The sequence below is a fragment of the Medicago sativa genome, chromosome 1, assembly GCF_051527215.1.
Source record: "Medicago sativa cultivar Bolivia chromosome 1, Bolivia_mono, whole genome shotgun sequence".
Classification (NCBI taxonomy): domain Eukaryota; kingdom Viridiplantae; phylum Streptophyta; class Magnoliopsida; order Fabales; family Fabaceae; genus Medicago; species Medicago sativa.
Genome location: NC_140749.1, coordinates 48863710 through 48883541, shown reverse-complemented (window position 1 = coordinate 48883541; position 19832 = coordinate 48863710). Strand labels below are relative to the sequence as shown.

The following is a 19832-nucleotide window of genomic DNA, read 5'->3' as shown; positions in this document are numbered from 1 at the left end:
TGAGCATTTGAAGATTGTCTTGCAAGTGCTGAAAGAAAAGAAGTTGTATGCTAAATTGTCTAAGTGCGAGTTCTGGTTGAAGGAAGTAAGTTTTCTTGGCCATGTTGTTTCTGGTAGTGGTATTGCAGTTGATCCATCTAAAGTTGAAGCGGTATCACAATGGGAGACTCCGAAGTCAGTTACAGAGATTAGAAGCTTTTTGGGTTTAGCGGGTTACTACCGACGATTTATTGAAGGATTTTCTAAGTTAGCACTTCCGTTAACGCAGTTGACGTGTAAAGGTAAAACCTTTGTGTGGGATATTCATTGCGAGAACAGTTTTAACGAATTGAAGAAGCGTTTGACGACGGCTCCGATTTTGATCTTGCCGAAACCTGATGAACCTTTTGTAGTGTATTGTGATGCGTCCAAGTTGGGTTTGGGAGGTGTACTTATGCAAGATGGTAAGGTGGTTGTGTATGCATCAAGGCAGTTGAGGACTCATGAACGAAACTACCCTACTCATGACCTTGAATTAGCTGCAGTTGTATTTGCACTTAAGATTTGGAGACATTACTTGTATGGTTCGAGATTTGAGGTGCTTAGTGATCACAAGAGCTTGAAGTATTTGTTTGATCAGAAGGAATTGAATATGAGACAGCGAAGGTGGCTCGAATTGTTGAAAGATTATGACTTTAGTTTGAATTATCATCCGGGTAAAGCTAATGTTGTTGCAGATGCCTTGAGTAGGAAGACTTTACACTTGTCGGCACTGATGGTTAAAGAGATGGAATTGCTTGAACAGTTCAGAGACTTGAGTTTGGTTTGCGAGATGTCGCCAAGGAGTGTGAAATTGGGGATGTTAAAGATCAACAATGAATTTCTGGATAGTATCAGAGAGGCGCAGAAAGTAGATGTGAAGTTGGTGGATTTAATGGTTGCAACCGATCCTGCTGTAGACAGTGACTTTAAGGTTGATGACCAAGGAGTGTTGAGGTTTCGAGGAAGAATTTGTATTCCTGATAATGATGAGATGAAGAAGATGATCCTTGAAGAAGGCCATAGAAGCAGTTTGAGTATTCATCCAGGAGCTGCTAAAATGTATCAAGATTTGAAGAAAATGTTTTGGTGGTCAGGTTTGAAGCGCGACGTGGCACGATTTGTGTATGCATGTTTGACTTGTCAGAAGTCAAAAGTTGAGCATCAAAAACCTGCTGGGTTATTGACACCGCTAGAGATTCCGGAATGGAAATGGGATAGTATATCCATGGATTTTGTGACAAGTTTGCCGAATACCAACAAAGGGAATGATGCAATTTGGGTGATCATAGATAGATTGACGAAGTCAGCTCATTTCATTCCGATTAATATTACTTTTCCTGTGTCCCAGTTAGCAGAGATTTATGTTAGAGATGTCGTGAGGCTACATGGTGTCCCATCAAGCATTGTGTCGGATAGAGATCTGAGGTTTACATCGAGGTTCTGGAAGAGTTTGCATGAGGCCTTGGGCACTAATTTGAAGTTAAGTTCAGCATACCACCCGCAGACGGATGGACAATCGGAAAGGACAATTCAGTCGCTGGAAGATTTATTGAGAGTTTGTGTGCTTGAGCAAGGTGGAACTTGGGATAGTTATCTACCCCTGATAGAGTTCACGTACAACAACAGTTACCATGCTAGTATTGGAATGGCACCCTTCGAAGCATTGTATGGTCGGAGATGCAGAACTCCGTTGTGTTGGTTTGAATCCGGTGAGAGTGTGGTATTGGGACCAGAGATTGTCCAACAGACTACTGAGAAGGTGAATTTAATCAGAGAAAAGATGAAAGAATCACAGGATAGACAGAAAAGTTATCATGATAAGCGCAGGAAGGATCTTGAGTTTCAAGAAGGAGACCATGTGTTTTTGAGAGTCACTCCGGTGACGGGTGTTGGACGTGCATTGAAGTCAAAGAAGTTGACTCCGAGGTTTATTGGCCCGTATTAGATTTTAGAAAGGGTCGGAACGGTTGCTTATAGGGTGGGTTTGCCACCACATCTTTCGAACTTTCATGATGTGTTTTATGTATCGCAACTTCGGAAGTATGTGCCGGATCCATCCCATGTGATTCCAAGAGATGATGTGCAGGTAAGGGATAACCTTACAATCGAGACCCTACCGGTGAGAATAGAGGATAGAGAAGTGAAGAGGCTTAGAGGCAAGGAGATACCTCTTGTGAAGGTTGTGTGGGAAGGAGCAGCCGGTGAAAGTTTGACTTGGGAGTTGGAGAGTAAGATGCGGGAATCTTACCCAGAGTTGTTTGAACAAGGTACGTTTACGAGGACGTAAATATTCTAAGTGGGGGAGAGTTGTAACGCCCACTTTTTCATAATTAATATTTAAGTGATTTATGGCTTTTTATTAGAATATTATGTGAATTATTATATATATATATATATTGGTAGAAGATATGTTAATAATATAAGTATTTTCTTAAGTGGGGGAGAAATATTGTTATTAGTAGAAATAATTAAATTATTAAGGGAAAGAGTAAGTTGTGGTGAGAAGAGCAATTAGGGAAAGAATAAAAGTCTGTAATTGGGAGAGAAAATTAGAACGCGTACAACAGAGAAAAGAAGAGAGAAAGAAGAGAAGTCAGAGAGAACCCTAAAGAACGAAGAACGCGGCTGTTGGATTTCAGAATCATAATCTAAGGTAAGGGTGAGACTAACTCTCATTATTAACAAGTTTTGATTCATAGAAGTGGTCAATTGTTGTAGGTTTAAGGGATTGGGATTAGGTCAAAAATCATTAAAAGTGGAAGAATTAAGTGGATTTTGATGTAGGTTGATGTAGACAGATGTTAATTAGTAATAGAAAACGTTTAGAAGTTGATTAGTGATGAATTTAGAGGGCCGGGAAGTGAAATTCGTGTGCTGAGATGAGAGATGAGAGTTGCGACAGAACCCTGTTCTGTCATCGCTCGCAGCTGCGAGCGATCCTACTCGCACCTGCGAGTAACCCCTTAGCTCGCCACTGCGAGCAATGTTGTGCAAAACTGCGAGCTCCTCCGTTGAGCTCGCCATTGCGAGTTGTTTAGCTCGCAACTGCGAGTTAGTGCAGTACAGACCTGATGTGGTGCGAAATTGTGTCCTTTCGCCCGTTCCTTTGATGAGTTGGTTTCTGATGTTTATATTATAGATGATGTTGCTAATTACGATGTTCCAGTGATGCTGTTTTGATGTAATGAACTGATGGGGATCATTTGTTAATTAATTTAACATTAAAAATGAAGATTGTTGCATTTAGAGTCGAGTTGTTGCATAGTCGGCGATGGGGGCTTAATGCCTGACAGGTTTTTATGACCTTAGCGATGGGGGCTTAATGCCCGACGGTCCAAATATGACCTTAGCGATGGGGGCTTAATGCCCTGGTGGTACTACATGCATGTTGTTGTTGTCAAAGTTGTCGTTGATGTTGTTGTTGCATTGTAGAGTCATCATAACTAAAAATAAATGATGAATGCTGTGATGATGTTGCTGTTTTGATGCTGTTGTTGCTGTCCCATTAATTATAATGATGTAAATGGAGTGAATTAAGATGAATATGTTACCCTTGAATAACTATGAAGTTGTGTATTACTTAACCTCGTTAAATGATGATTAAATGATGATATTAATGTTAGATATATGATGTTGGTTATCTTTTATGAATTATTATTTGTTTTTAATGAATGTGAAATCTCACCCCTTCTGCGTATATGTTGCCTCGACCGTGGGTAATGTGCAGGTAATAAGGACTAGCTGTGTTCGTGAGTAGACTCCTCACTTCGTATCGTCTAGGATGCTCTGATACGTAACGGGATGGGGGTGTCTGATGATTGTTTTCCTTGTTACGTATTTTATTTTATAAATGTTGAACATTTTATGAAGACTATTTGAGATGTTAAGTTGTGGCCTTTCGTGCCAAGATTTTATGTGACGTTACGAACTAAATTTCCGCTGCATTTGATTATTGAATTTTATAAAGACAGGTTGCTTAAATAAATAGTAATTTCCCATTATTATTATTTGTTGTTAAATGATGTATTGATGTATGTGATGCTCCGTTATGTTGATGAACTCTGATAATTTTAATGAAATTTTTAAGTTGGGAAAACGGGGTGTTACAAATAACTAATTCATATTTACTTCCATATAAGGATGCATTGCTAACTGGTCCAAATAAATCAATATGAAGTAATTCTAAGGGTCTGGAGGTTGAAACAATGTCTTTTGTTTGAAAAGATGATTTCACAATCTTCCCTTTCTGGCATGCACCACAAAGTGCATCTGAATGATAGTCAATGTCTGGTAGGCCTTTCACAAGTTGTAATTTACTAAGCTTAGAGATTAATCTCCAGTTAGCATGCCCCAACCTTCTGTGCCACATCCATTTCTTATCATTCACTGACAGAAGAAAGATTACCTTCTGATCAACCAGTTCAGAGAAGTTAATTTTATTGACATTCTCTATCCTCTTTCCCTTGAATACTATGGACTTGTTTTCTTTGTTGATTACTGTGCAGTTGGTCTTTTCAAACATCACATCATAACCATTGTCACAAAACTGACTGATACTCAAAAGGTTATGTTCAAGACCATCTACCAACCACACATTATTAATTGAGATATAGGAGTTACCAATAGTTCCTGTACCAATGATCTAGCCAGACTGGTTGCCTCCAAACTTCACATTCCCTCCTTCTTTCATTGTGAGGGAGAGGAACATAGAATTCTCTCCTGTCATATGCCTTGAGCAACTGCTGTCTAGGTACCATGATTTTTGCTTTTCCTTTGCTATTTGACACATCTGTAGCATTGACAATTTTAGATTTATGTACCCATTGTTTTATGGGTCCTTTGAGGTTAGTACTGGAAGCTTTACTCTTCACTTCTTGTACCTTGTGTTGTAAGTTTGATAACTTCTGATTAATCATAACCTTAGGTTTAACACCTTTTGGTTTTGATTTCCCAGATTAATAACTGTTTTGTTTTTCTTATGAAACTTAGACTTCAGGACTTCAGATTCAGGTTTCAACAGACTCTGAGGAACAGGTTCTGATCTCTTTAGAATCTTGATTTGTGAAGTCTTAGAATCAGAGTTTGTCATTGCCTTTGGCTTAGTGTTCTTTGGCTTTGAAGTAATTTTAGCCTTAGAGCTGGAAGCTTCAGGTTCTGACTGAACTACAGTTTCAAACTTAGCACCTTCAGGTACAAAGAAGGTTTTCAATCCTTCCTTGATGCATTCACAGCATGATTTAAGACTGATTTCATTAGGTTTCCCTCCTGAAAATCCAATCCCTATACCATTGTTTCTGTAAATGCTATAAATCATTAAAGCAACTTTGCTTCTATCAATACCAGATATAACAAAATCCTCAAGAGCAATTTCATGTTTACTTAAAGATTTTCCATTACACTTTTCTTGTAGCTTCTAACAAAGAAACTTGAGCTTCTCTTCATAAGTTTTACAAATGAAGTCAAAGCCTCTAAGTCCTTCTTCAGAAGCTTTCAGATCCAACAGAGTTGATTCTTGTTGTTTCATTAAATCAACATATTTTTCTTTTAAATCTTTCAACTCATTGGTTCTAAGTTCAAAGTGTGTAAGAAGTTCTTTAAGAGACCCAATAAGTTCTTCTCTGGAAATTTTAGAATATACCTCATTTTCATCTTCAGAGTCTGAGTCTGGTTTTGCTTCTGAAGTCACTATAGCCACTACCCCATAGCTACATTTGCTTCATCTCCAGCTTCTTCCTTTTCAGATCCAGATTCACTATATAAATCTTCCCAGGTTGCCATTAAACTTTTCTTAATCTGCTTCCTGAACTTCCTTGAGTTGAAGCTAGATTTCTTTGACTTATCCTTTGATTTCTCCTTTTAAAGATCAAGGCAATCAGCAATGAAATGTTCAGAATTCTTACAGTTGAAGCATTCCTTCTGATCTTCTTTCTTGAAGTTCTTGTAACCACCTCTCTTACTCAGAAACTTATTGTTCTTCCTTTCCAGGTACTCAAACTTGTTTGAAAGCATAGTCATCTTCTCAGTAGGATCTTCATCAAAGTCTCCATCAGGTGACTCTTCTTCAGATTTAACAACTTTAAGAGTTTTTGATCACTTCCCTTTAGATGGAAGAGCAATAGATTTACTCTTCTTAGCAGGCTCATGTTCATTTAGACTAATCTCATGAACTTTGAGAGAGCTGACAAGATCTTCAACACTTAAAGTGTTTAAATCTTTAGATTCCTCAATAGCAGTAACCTTAGGTCTCCATCTAGCAGGTAAGCTTCTTAGTATCTTGCTCACATAATCAGAAGCAACATAGCTTTTCTTCAGTATTTCTAGTCCAGAGACTAGGGTTTGAAATCTTGAGTATATTTCCTCAATAATTTCATCATCCTTCATCTTGAACAACTTATATTGATGAACAAGCATAAGAGCTTTTGCTTCTCTGACTTTCTTGCTGCCTTCATAGTTTGCACAAAGAGAAGCAAACATTGCCTTAACAGTAGATTTGTTACTCATCTTCATATACTCTGCTTTAGAAATAGCAGTGACAAGTGCTCCTCTGATCGTGTGATGCTTTTTGTAGAGTTTCTTCTGAGTAGGAGTATGTTTCTTTCTATCAATATAAGCTCCTTCTTCATCAAGGACCAAGTCACCAACACCATCTTCTAGTATGTCCCATAGTTCTTCATCTAAACCCATGACATAGCTATAGCAGTTGGTTTTCCACCAAGAGAATTCTTCAGGATCTCCATTGAACTTAGGAACTTTTCCAGAGTCAGATTTCTTGTTGTTACCATAATCATATGGAACAACATTGTTGTTCCCAGATCCAGAAGTGGAGTCTTCAGCAGACATGTTTTTCACAGATCTTTTTCAAGTGTTGAGACAACAGACCAAGACTCTAGATACCAATTGAAGGTTAGAAAAACACAAGAAGGGGGTTGAATTGTGTTATATTTTTCTTCGTTTTCTCCTAAGATGAAAATTACTGATCAGAAGCAGATAAAGTTCTCCTTCTGAAGTGATGTTCAGGACTAAATGCAGCGGATAAAAACAGAGAGAGAGAGAGAGAGAGAGAGAGAGAGAGAAGAAAGACACAAAGCAATTTTACAAGTTCCTTCCACAAACCGGAAGTAGTCATGTCCCCCTTGCACTTCCAAGGAGAGTTCACTAAAATGTAATATCTGATTACAAATGCTCACTGCTAAAACTAGCAAGAGACGTCAAACTACTCAAGCACAACTGCAAAAGATTTCATATGCTCCTGAACACAATCAAGAGACTTCCTATGCTCAAGTACAACTGCAAGAGACTTCTACTCAAACAGAATTACAAAGAAAAATGTTTGAGGTTGAACACTTGATATACAATCAGTGGTGTTCACAATACAAATCAGATACAGACTCTTAAGACTCTAGAATTTCTAAGATATGAAAGTTGTTAAGAAATTCTAAGTGAAATTTTGATGCAGAACAATTTTGACAGAGTTTTGGCACTTGTAAATTGTTGTTGAGTCCTTGTCATTCTCTAAAACTTCACTCCTTTATATAGAGGTGTGAAAGAGACATTGTGAATTGCCAGCACATCAAAATAGAGTCGTTTGAAGCTTTGATCAATCACCAATGATCTTTTGCCTGATATGGTTATTGTCCTATTAAGGATCAAATTCAATTCCATTCCAAGTCTGAAGGAACATCGTTGCAGGCATAGCTGTTTTTCTTGTCCTGTAGCAGAGACAAAAACAAAGTAGTGGAGGTAGTGGTTGTACACTTCGTACAATTGTACTGTGTCAACGCTCTTCAAAGAACAAGCATCCAATGCTTTCAAATCCTTTCAAAATAGTCGTTGCTTCACTCTACTGGTCTTCTGCAATGCTTAGACGAGATTAAATCCATTGAACAACCTTTGAAGATTTAAGTCTTGCATCTCTTGATGAACTTCAGCATCTGGTGATCTTGCTTCTGATGAGATGCTTCTGATGAACTTGCTTCTGATGACGTCATCACTTCAGGAGCACTAAACTTCAGGAGCACTTCTCTTCAAATGCTTCAAGCTTCCTTTTGTTGATTCCATTGCTCTCTTTTGTTCTTCCAGAACCTATTTCAGATATCAATTTTTTGTCTATGGTCCTGTACACTTGAACAAATATTAGCATATCCAATTGACAATTTTTTTTAATACCTTGTTATCATCAAAACTATCAAAGGGTAACATTAAACACATTTTGTTCCAACAGGTGACCATAGTACAATTTTTTTTCATGCATCCGCCACAGCTCGTAAGAAGGTAAACCGTATTACTTCTCTTGTTGATGATGCTGGAAATAATATTACTAATGAGCAGGGTCTTCGCAATGTAGCACGAGACTATTTTGTTAATATTTTTAAGAAGCTTGGTAGCGTTTCTTCTTTTGTTATTGATGTTGTTAATCAATCTATTTTTGCTCCTGATAATGAGAGACTTACTGCCCCTTTCACCGAAGCCGAATTTCGTGATGCTATTTTTTCTATGCACCCTGATAAATGCCCAGGTCCTGACGGTTTCAATCCAGGTTTTTACCAACATTTTTGGAACTTGTGTAGTGATGGCATTTTCAAGGAGTGTTGTGCTTGGTTAGATACGGGACAATTTCCGCCTGATTTGAACATGACAAATATTGCTCTTATTCCAAAAGGTGACACGCAACTCAGCATGAAGGATTGGCGCCCCATAGCTCTTTGTAATGTTCTTTACAAACTTATCTCTAAAGTTTTAGCGAACAGGTTAAAAGGGGTCCTATCTCAGTGTATTTCCGACAACCAGTCTGCCTTTGTTCCGGGCAGGTCCATTTTGGATAATGCCATGGTTGCAATCGAGGTTATCCACTTTATGAAGACTAGGATAAGAGGTGATGACAAGTATGTTGCTCTAAAACTTGATATTAGTAAGGCATATGATCGTATGGATTGGGATTATCTGCAAGCTGTTATGGTTAAAATGGGTTTCAATGCTAAATGGATTCAGTGGATGAATTTGTGTGTAGAGTCAGTGGATTATTCTGTTCTTGTTAATAATGAAAAGGTTGGCCTTCTCATCCCGGGACACGGTCTTCGTCAAGGGGATCCTCTTTCCCCGTATTTATTTATTATTTGTGCAAAAGGTTTATCTTCTCTTCTAAGGGATGCTGAGACCCGAGGTGTTATTACAGGTACCAAAATTTGTCATCGGGCGCCCCCAGTCTCTCATCTTTTGTTTACGGATGATTGTTTTCTTTTTTTCAAAGCTGAGGAGGGACAGGCAAATGTTATGAAAAATATTCTCTCCATGTATGAATTAGCTTATGGTCAAGCCATTAGTCTGCCTAAGTCCGAGATTTATTATAGTCGTAATGTCCCTGATCCTCTTAAACAGACCCTTACTGACATTCTTGGGGTTCAAGCAGTTTTGGGGACCGGTAAATATTTGGGTTTACCTTCCATGGTGGGTAGGGATCGAAATGCGACTTTTGCTTATATTAAAGATCGAGTTTGGAAGAAAATAAATTCTTGGAGTAGCAAGTGTTTATCTAAAGTAGGGCGTGAGGTTATGATTAAATCCGTTTTACAGGCTATTCCGTCGTATCTTATGAGTATTTTTCAGCTGCCAACCACTTTAATTGATACAATAGAAAAGATGATGAATTATTTCTGGTGGGTTCATGGTAGAACTCACAACGAGGAATTAATTGGATGAGCTAGGAGAGGTTATCTGCACCCAAGATACAAGGTCGTATGGGTTTTAAGGATCTCTCTGCTTTCAATTTGGCAATGCTAGGTAAACAGGGTTGGAAGTTCCTTACGGAACCTGACTCCCTTGTTTCTCGTATATTTAAAGCGCGGTATTTCCCTTCTTGCAACTATCTCAAGGCCCAAATTGGCCATAATCCTAGTTATGTGTTGCGTAGTATTCTGCGCGCAAGATTTATCGTTCGTGGTGGTGCTCGATGGAGTATTGGCCCTGGTTCGTCTATTTCAATTTTGAATGAACCATGGATGGCTAATGGGGAGTGTATTGATGGTGGCATTGCAGGTGCTCACTATGTTCAGAATGTTACCGTCAACAATTTGATGAATCTCTATGACAAGAGTTGAAACGAAGAGGTGATTCGTCATGTATTCAATGTTGATATAGCTCTTAAGATTCTTCAAACGCCGCTTATTGCTCAGGTACAAGAGGATCGACTCATTTGGAAAGCTGAAAGGCATGGTCGGTATTCTGTTTGTAGTGCTTACGGGTTATGTGTTGACGAACTCCTTGACTCCTCTCATCTTCAACGCTCGGGCTATTGGTCCAGCATCTGGAAGCTCAAGGTTCCCCTTAAAGTTAAGAATCTAGTGTGGCGTATGTGTCGGGGCTGCCTTCCGACTCATGTTCGTCTTCTTGACAAGGGCGTTCAATGTCCTACAAACTGTGTTAGTTGTCCATCACATCATGAAGATCTTGCTCATGTATTTTTCAATTGCCCTTTTGTTGTCCAAGTTTGGCAAATGACAGGCCTTTGGAGAGCTATCCAACACGCCTCCAAAGGCAACTGATACTATATTTCTGTTGTTGGAAACTTTGTCCGTTGAATTTAATCAACGATTGGCATCAACGTTTTGGAGTATTTGGAAGCACCGAAATCTTCGAGTTTGGGATGATGTCACAGAGGTAAGCGCCACGGTTGTTGAGCGAGCTAAGAATTTGGTCCTTGATTGGCAGTTTGCTAATGTTCCCACCGTAACTGATCCTATTCCCCAACAACAATTGCAGCCATCCGTTGGAGGGGGAAATTCGACCGCCGTTGGCACCTCGACATCTGTGACACCGTCTAGTTGGCAGCACCCTTTGCCGGGAAGGTATAAGTGTAATATTGATGCTGCGTTTTACTCTCATCTTAACCGTACTGGCGTGGGTATCTGTGTTCGGGATTCAGAAGGTACATTTGTCTTGGCTAAGGTTGTTCGTTACCCATGTTTTTATTTTGTGGACGTTGGTGAAGCGTTGGGTCTTCATTCCGCCTTGCAGTAGCTAAGTGACATGCAATTTGACAACGTCGATTTTGAAACGGATTCCAAGCTTACTTGTGATGTCTTCCATGCTAATCGAGACGACACTTCTGAATTTGGGAGCATTATCTCATCATGTCGGTCTCTGTTCAGTTCTTTGTTTACCAACTCTATGGTGGAGTTTGTTAGGCGACAAGCAAACGGGGTTGCTCATGTTCTCGCAAGAGAAGCCACATTACTAGCTAGTTCCGTTGTTTATTTTCATATACCCGATTGTATTGAATCTCTTATTATTAATGAAATGCTATAAGCATATTTCCTTCAAAAAAAAGAATTGATTAATCTGATGGGACAAATTTTAATTATATTTTTCAAAATATTTTAGTAAAAGGAATAATAAATTGCTATTGTAATTAAAGGTGTTCACAGTGCGGTTGAATCAATTATGAGGCAAAATCCGATCCGATCAAATTTTGTGTGATCCAGTTTTGATTGATTTTTTGATAACCAAATTACAATTTTATGAAGAATAAAAAATCTATTAAAATTAATATCATAAATACATGGCAAAATCGTCGATTTAATGAAAAATATAATTTGTAATATGGTCGAAATTAACATTTAGGAATGAAAATAACTGTTTATGCTTGAAATATATGAAATAGTAAAAAAAAATTATCTTTGACTAAATAGTATTATTAAAAAAATTAAAAACCAACAAATACTATCCTAACGTAATATATTACACTAGTCAAAATATAAGTAAATATTTAATGTTTATGTATGTGATTCGGTTTTGAAAAAAGAATCCAAAATTCAATTTGATCCAAATAGTTGATTCACAAGCACATCTATACACATCCAATAAATTTCAGTTTTGTGCGGTTTTCAATTTTTTGGATCGATTTGAATGTGAACATCCCGAATTGTAATGTTGTACGGAATAAATATTATACTGGATTAAGATATAAGAGTGGTTAGGTGACTAGTGATAATAAGTTATAGAGTTGGATCGCCAAACAATTACAAACATTTCCAGGGAGTCAGGTAACTTAACTAATTTAAGCTAAAAGTTAAGGAGTTAGAGGTCCAAAACTCAAGCCTTGAGAAGGAGAAAAAAAACTAACATAACAATTAAAATACTAACATTTAACATTGAAAAAAACAAAACTAACGTTTGTGAGAGTCGCTAATATGGACCCAAAAAATAAAGGTGCACATGCATTGGTAAAATTCAGACCTTATAAATACTCAAGTTCAGGTCATTGTTAAGTTTCAAATTTTTGCACGGGAATTAATATGGATGCAAGATCGAAGGCTCTTGATCATCTACATTTTTCCCAAGTAAAGGACTAACAGGTCAACCAGTGAGCTCCTCCATTAAGCCCTGTAGGGAGAAAATAAAATAGTTAAGTGACATCTTAGACTATTTTGGAATACAAGTTATAAGCTACAAGATAATTACCCGTGAGATATATTTCTCAGCATCAATTCGTTTCAGAAAATGCATTGAATGGCGGGCAAAATTGGGATTCTTATCATCACTAAGCACAATGCCTTCTCTTATGTCTTCAAGGACCCTTACTTGGATGTATGGATCTTTTGGTGGTACCATATCCTATCAAAACCATATTTCGGGAATAACAACAATTCATTAGTTTATTGTTAACTTACAACAACTTCATTCTGCAGCAAGGAACTGTGAAACCCTATGAAGCACGGACACTTCTCGAGTTAGACGTGTCCTGGTGTCGGACACGTGTCGTGTCCGACACCGACGCGACACCAACACATATAACTACACTGAATTATGTGATTTTTTCAAATTATTAGCGGTGTCGGCGTGTCAGTGTCCGTGTCGTGTCTGGTGTCCGTATCCGTGCTTCATAGGTGAAACCTAAAAGAAACACACATCGAGGACCTCAAACAACTAAGCCTAGTAGTTTAAACATGATAAGATACATGCTTCTCATGTTGTTGATGGATCTCACTATTAATTGATGTGAATTAAACTGCCCAGTAACAACTGAAGTGGCATCAGCATAAAAATCTACATGATGGTCCTATTTTTATAACTGGAATCATAAAAGTTTCTAACACAGATGCTTAACATTCTTTAGTTGAACCAACATCAATCGAATTATTCAACTGCATAGAACACAAGGTTGAGATGCAACTGCGTGGTTCCCTTAAAAATTATAAGCAGCCAAAACTAAATTTACCAGGCTAGGTTTGATTTCAGATAAAAGATCATGCATTTGTAACATAAAGCAATACCTTTCTCTTATGTGAAGGTACACATGCATATGTGTGAGAGAGAAGGAAAGGAGATGAGGGAGGGAGAGGTTACCACAGTCAGATCAACAAACACTTTTGACATATAAGATTTCAATGCTGAAGAATGCTTCTTGAAATACTCTTCCTCCCTATGATCAAGCTTCTCTTCAATTTCTTTAGGAATCACAGGCCCTATCTTCCATAACAAGTTCCGTATAGTTTCTGCTCGATTATACCTGGATGGATATATGTTCAGAGTCAAAGAACAAAAACATAGGAACTACGCAGGAAGGTGGCATTTAAAAGTGATACTTACACATAGGCCATTAGACAACGTTTATTTCGGACTATAGAAAATAGGTGGATGAGGGCTCCGTAGTGGTCAGCATTTCTAGCAGTTTGGACATCCAAACCTTCTTCCTGCATCTTCCTGTTTACATAACACGAAACTCAGCCTATGTGGAAAAACATATAACAATGGAAAGGGATTTCTAAGTAAAATATGCAAAACACTGCAATGCCTTTAATTTAACTTTGCAATATGGCTTGACCAACACAGGCGCACATTCAACAAAACTCATGCCCATGTGAGATATCATACTCCAACAGAAAAAGGAAAAAAAAGGGACACGCCAGGAAAAAGAGAATAAGGGCACTATCTTAACCATTACCTTATCAAGGACTGAAGGTCAAGGTGATGTTGGGTGCATTCTCCAACTACTTGCTCAAACAAGTCTTTCTACAAGATCATTGGAAAAGGTATCAAGTAAAAGCAATCACAACAACATAAAGATTGGTTAATGAGTTTCTACGAGAGTATGGGAAAAAGGTCCGGGGTAGATAAATATCAAAAGTGACACGAGATAACAAGTAGCAATATCATAAATAATTAACGATACCAAGATACCAATGGTATAGAGTGGGGACATGTTAAATTGGTTTTACACAAAAGTAGCAAGTTTTCCAAAAACATACAAAAAATTAAATATAAACATAAGGTTTTGCAATCAAATCAATCATGCAAATCATTTTCCTCAAGATAAGCAAGTTCTAACATAAACCAACGATTAAAATATAATGTCTTAAATGCATTTGTGACCCCTTAACTTTTAGAAAGTTGCGATTTTGGCCCCCTAACAAAAAAAAAAAACAATTTTACCCCTTAATTTTCCAAAACATTGTAAAGCTGCTGAGAAGATGCCACATGTCCCAAAACAGGGGGCCGAAGTCACAACTTTTTGTATAGATAAAGGGCCAAAAGATCCTATTTCCCTAAAGATAAAGGGTCAACAGAGCATATTTTCCTAAAGTTAGAGGGTCGAAAGAGCATATTTCCCTAAAGATAGAGGGCAAATATATTTTTTTTTATTAGGGGGCCAAAAATCGCAACATTTTTAAACATAAGGGGGGAAAACTGTATTTAAGCCAAATATAATAATGAGTGTCTAACTGAAAAATGAAGATCTGGACTTACATTAAATGGTGTGAGCTGACCCTTTTCTCCACTTGCAAATTCTTTCACAAGTTGGCAAGCTTTTCTCCCAAACATGCTGAGTATCTTAATTGGACTATACACTCGATTACAACGTTCCCCTAAGATTACAAAGATGAGATGAGAACTACACAGAGCAGATAGCGCTAAAAACTAGTACAATGGAAAAATGGATGTGTGAGCCGTAAGCGCAAAAGTGAGACCAAATGCAAGAAAGGCCTAATAACTAACAAAGGAAGATTTCAAATTTGCAGGCTATTTTTCAAAAATTCAAATCAAACATAAAAATAGATTTTGATGTGGGTCAGGCCAAAAATTTAAATCTAAGAACCATAAAAAAAATGGCAAAGCAGCAACACATAATGAATCATGACCATAGTTTTATTTCATCAGAAACCATCATCAAACGGTCTAGGAATATTTGAAAAAGAGGATCTTTACCAAAATGTTCAGCATGAACATGGTCACCGCTTTTGGCACTCAAACCTTCATGGAAACATCAATACAAAAGTAGACATGGATTTCTAATACATTAGACATCAAATCCGTATTTTAAACTTTGATTTAATTTCTCATAGTATAGTGCATAAAATTTCAAACAAAAACAGTTCTCACAGAAATTAAAACAATGAGCATGCAACTTTAGCATATCAGTTGAGGGCTCAAAACTCATCCAATCATTATCGAATTTCATACACCATCACCTCAAAATGTTAGTAATCATAAAGACTGCTCATAATAATTTTTCACATGGTGGAGCTCAAATTATGAAGCACTGACACAGAGACACGACACAGTGCAAACACGTCAGCACAAGTAATAATTTGAGAAAATTGTATAATTGAATGTAAACATACATGTTGATGTCGTGTCAGTGGAGTCAGTATCTGCTCCAGTTCCTTATGAGTCCAGTTAACCAGTTTGTCTCATAGATGTCCAACATGTGGCGATTAAATTCTTAAACAGTCCAGATTCAAAGTTTGGAAATCACCCTTTTTTTTATTAAAAAAAAAAAATACTGAAAACATGTTTAGTTGTCAATCTGAAACAGCGTGTCTCATCGGCACCATGTTGATCCATTTCGCCACAGTGCCGCCACGAAACTCAGCAACTCTGTCCCCACCATTATAAGTCCTCCATTACCGACATAATACCCTCCACCTCAAACGCCAATTCCACCTTAAAGCTAGAAGAAATACAGCCCACTCAAACAATAAATCCCCACCACTGTTCAACAAAATAAGAAGCAGCAACAAGAGGATAATTATAAATTGGATAGTAGTAGTAATTCTTAGTAATTCTTAGATTTTAATTGCCGCGTGTTGGACATCCGTGAGACAAACAGGAAAACTGTACTCATAAGGAACTGAGCAGATCCAGACTCGTGTCGGTGTAGGACACCAGACACACCTTTGATCGGTGCTACAACAAACAGCAGAGTAATTTCATCAACAATGCTAAAATCTACAAAGAGACGAAGTTAATAACAATTTCATGTTTTATGATGAGAATGACATGAAGAAATATTGGAAGAGTAATTTGATCGAACATGTAAAATGCATGAAGAAAGTTGGTAACAAACAATAAACCCTATAAAGAACAGAGCGAAAATGTGACAAAAAAAGAGTAAAGAAGCGAACCTTGTGGAAGATGGAGAGTATCTCTTAACCTTCCTTCCGAGTTAAGACAGGTCGAGTGGGTAAGTTGAGTTGGAATCTGTGTGAGATGTAAAAGGAAGGAAATAATGAACAAATTAATTAATTGCAATTGAGTATGCGAATAGAATAGAATTATAAGGGAGGGAAACTATACCTAAATTTTGGAAGAGGAGGGAAAATCAATAGATCAAATTTTCCCTTTACCCACACACCCTCCTTCTTTCTTAATTTATTTTTTTTCTTAGTCAAGGATGCTACATCAGTAATAAAATATAAAAAATGGATTGCTGAAGTGGAAAATCCGTGAAACAATACACAAAACTCACCCAGCGATTAAGACCATCCTAATGATGATGTCTTCACCATTTAAGACCCGATATCTAATAGTTACCTCCATTGGGGAAAAAAATTGGAGGTCTTCTCACTGAAGATCCTCATTCTTAAGTGGACCCCACACCATTTTTTAATAAAATAATCATTTTTTAGGAATAATAAAATAATCATTGTTGAGTTGCTTTTGTTACTTTTGTTGAAATGTAAATATAAAGAGTTATTGGTGGGACCCATTTAAATATTTTGTTAGAGGATCTCTATTGGAGTGGTTTGAAGTGGTTGAGTACCTATTATGTACTTTTATTAAAAAATTATAAAAAAGTGATGTGTCAATGTATGTCTCGTTTAAAACCTCAAGATTGAGGGTCTCCATTGTGAATGCTCTAAGAACAATTTTTTACATATTAAAATAAAAATGGTTTTGACATTGAATAATATCAATCTTTTGACACTTGTTTTCTCTTTTTCGAAAAAGAAATTCAATTTTTGAGAAGTTTCCTTGTTAAAGGCTTCTAAGCTGTTTTAAGAATTTTTTTTATTAGAAATAGTTAAATAGTTACAACAACGACAATCAAGTCTAATCCTATTAAATGGGGTCGGCAGAAAAAGTTAAACAGTTAAGTAGAATGAAATTCAATAAATATATATAGGTATATTAATAAAAAAATAAAATAAAAAACTGGATTTTTAATTAAATGGATGTTTAGTTATAATAAAGGAGGGGGAGTATACTAAAAAAACATTGGAATTCAAAAACAAACAAATAAGTTTTAATTTAGAATGCAATTTTTTTTTTTTTCTGTTTCTACCAACCTGTGTGGAAAATCGAAGTTTTGATCTTGTAACAACACGACTCTTTCCTTAGCCACCTTCCTCCAAAAGCTATAAAAAAGAATGAACAAATGATATCACAGATTAGTTGGATAAGAGACTGGGTTGAGAAAATGTTAAATAAAATAGGGCTAATAAACCTTTACTCCTTGTAATATAGGTCCCTTTTGGTTTTCCCCCTGTAAAAAATTTTTGTCAGATTTCATCCTTTAAAAAAAAAATTGTTTTAGAATACCCCTACGTCAGCTGACTGTGCATTTCTGCTGATGTGACATGCTGCCTCACATTTTTCTGATGACGTGACACGCTGACTGTATAATTATTTTTATTCGGATACACGTGGCATTTGTGATTTTTTTAATTAAAAATAAAAAAATTCTAGAAAAATTAATAAAAATGAAAAAATTCTAAAAAATTGAAAAAATACGATTTTTTTTAAATTCTTGAAAAAATAATAAAAGTAAAAAATGATTAAAAAATAAAATAATCTGATAAAATGAAAAATAATGAAAAAATTCTGAAAAATTAATAAAAATAAAAAATGATTAAAAAATTTAGTAAAATGAAAAATAATGAAAAATAATGAAAAAATTCTGGAAAAATTAATAAAAATAAAATCCGAAAAAGATTAATATATATCGAAGTTTTCTAAAAATTTATATATATAGAAAAAAAAATCATTTATCCAGAATTTTTTCAATAACGGAAAAATGGAAAAAATTCATATTTTTTTTTTCAAAAGTAAGAAGTTTTATTTTAATCTTTTCCAGAATTTTTTTCAAAAATTTAGTTTTTGTAAATATGATCAATCTTTTTTCAAAAATTTCATTTTTTTAAAAATCATTAATCTTTTTAATTTTTTAAATATGATATTCTGGAAAAAAAATTCAAAAATTTCAATATATCTGAATCTTTTCCACAATTTTTTTAAATATTTCCAGATCTTTTTATTATTTTCATTAATTTTTAACTATTTTTCATTTTACCAGATTTTTTTCATTTTTTGATTTTATTAATTTTTCCAGAATTTTAAAAAAAAAATCTGTATTTTTTTCATTTTTATAATTTTTTTTAAGATTATTTTTCGTTTTTTAAAATATTTTAAGATTTTTTATTATTTTTATTAAAAAAACACAAATGCCACGTGTACCTAATAAAAAAGTAAAAAATAAAATTAACTATACAGTCAGCGTGCCACGTCATTAGAAAATGGTTACGCAACACGCCACCTCAGCGAAAATGCACAGTTAGCTGGCCTAGGGGGTATTCTAAAACAAAAAAAATTTACAAGGACGAAATCTGACAAAAAAATTTTACAGGGAGAAAAACCAAAAGTGGCCTGTATTACTGGGGGATAAAGACCTATTAACTCAATAAAATAACATGCAATGCCACATTTTGCCACACTAAGATTCACACGAAGCTGCACAGAAACTTATTTTTAAGAAAAGCAAAAAGTAACAATATAGAGTTACTCATCAACTAATGGCATCACATTATAGAGTATCCTAGCAGACCCATCAATTTTTCTTACTCCACCACAAGGAGCTATGACAAATAATTCAGAAAATAATTGAGAACATAGCAAAATAGTATGGTGCTTCCATTTTGTCGCATTATCCCATTTAAGCACAGTGCTGAACAAGAACAAACTGATTACATTTGATTAAAATAGGAAACTTCACGTGACATCAATTGTAATTTCTAACTCTAAAAGGAATTACTAATATAACTTTAATGACTTTAATGATTTTAATGACTTTCATGTGAGTTTTAACCAATAAAAAAGAGTGTATTGAAAAATGTGTGTAAAAAGGTGCATTCATAACGTTTATACGAAGTGGAAGTGGTAAAGTGAATATGGGGCTAGCAGCAACAGCAAGAACAACTGTCAGAATTTGTGGTGCTTCATCCTCGTACTCGCTGCCATTTCCTTCCACCATCCTCTCTTTTCTCTTCCTGTATGTTCTCCTTCTTTCTTCATATATTCACGTTCATTACTTATACAACTCAAACATTCTATTGGATTTAGTATTTTATTTCATAATGAGTGCAAAATAAAGAGGCATGCTATGTTCTCAATGAGAATGGTCATTTTTTAAGTAGATAATTAATAAAAGTAGATAGTAGTATAGTATTAGACAATTAGTCAAAAGAAAATAACTCAGATATATTTTTTTTAGGGAAATGTTAACTTGTGCCCTTAAGGCACAAGTTAAGAGATTAAAT

General features: G+C 35.9%; 1 protein-coding gene across 6 annotated transcripts; it reads right to left on the bottom strand.

The window, feature by feature from the left end:
- Nucleotides 1-12115: 12115 nt before the first annotated feature.
- LOC146955014 (uncharacterized) lies at nucleotides 12116-16748 on the bottom strand. Of its 6 annotated transcripts, XM_085719521.1 has the most exons (9): nucleotides 16594-16701; nucleotides 16422-16497; nucleotides 15639-16203; nucleotides 14764-14882; nucleotides 13961-14028; nucleotides 13606-13719; nucleotides 13363-13525; nucleotides 12478-12630; nucleotides 12116-12399 (listed from the first exon to the last, which is right to left on the bottom strand). In XM_085719521.1, the coding sequence occupies exons 4-9, from the start codon at nucleotides 14836-14838 to the stop codon at nucleotides 12373-12375; spliced, it is 600 nt and encodes a 199-aa protein (XP_085575647.1). In that variant the 5' UTR covers nucleotides 14839-14882; nucleotides 15639-16203; nucleotides 16422-16497; nucleotides 16594-16701; the 3' UTR covers nucleotides 12116-12372. The 6 variants fall into 6 exon arrangements, with proteins under 6 accessions (XP_085575647.1, XP_085575630.1, XP_085575657.1 ...); XM_085719504.1 differs by lacking the exon at nucleotides 15639-16203 and having other exon boundaries at nucleotides 16594-16748; XM_085719531.1 differs by lacking the exon at nucleotides 16594-16701 and having other exon boundaries at nucleotides 16422-16501.
- Nucleotides 16749-19832: the final 3084 nt, after the last annotated feature.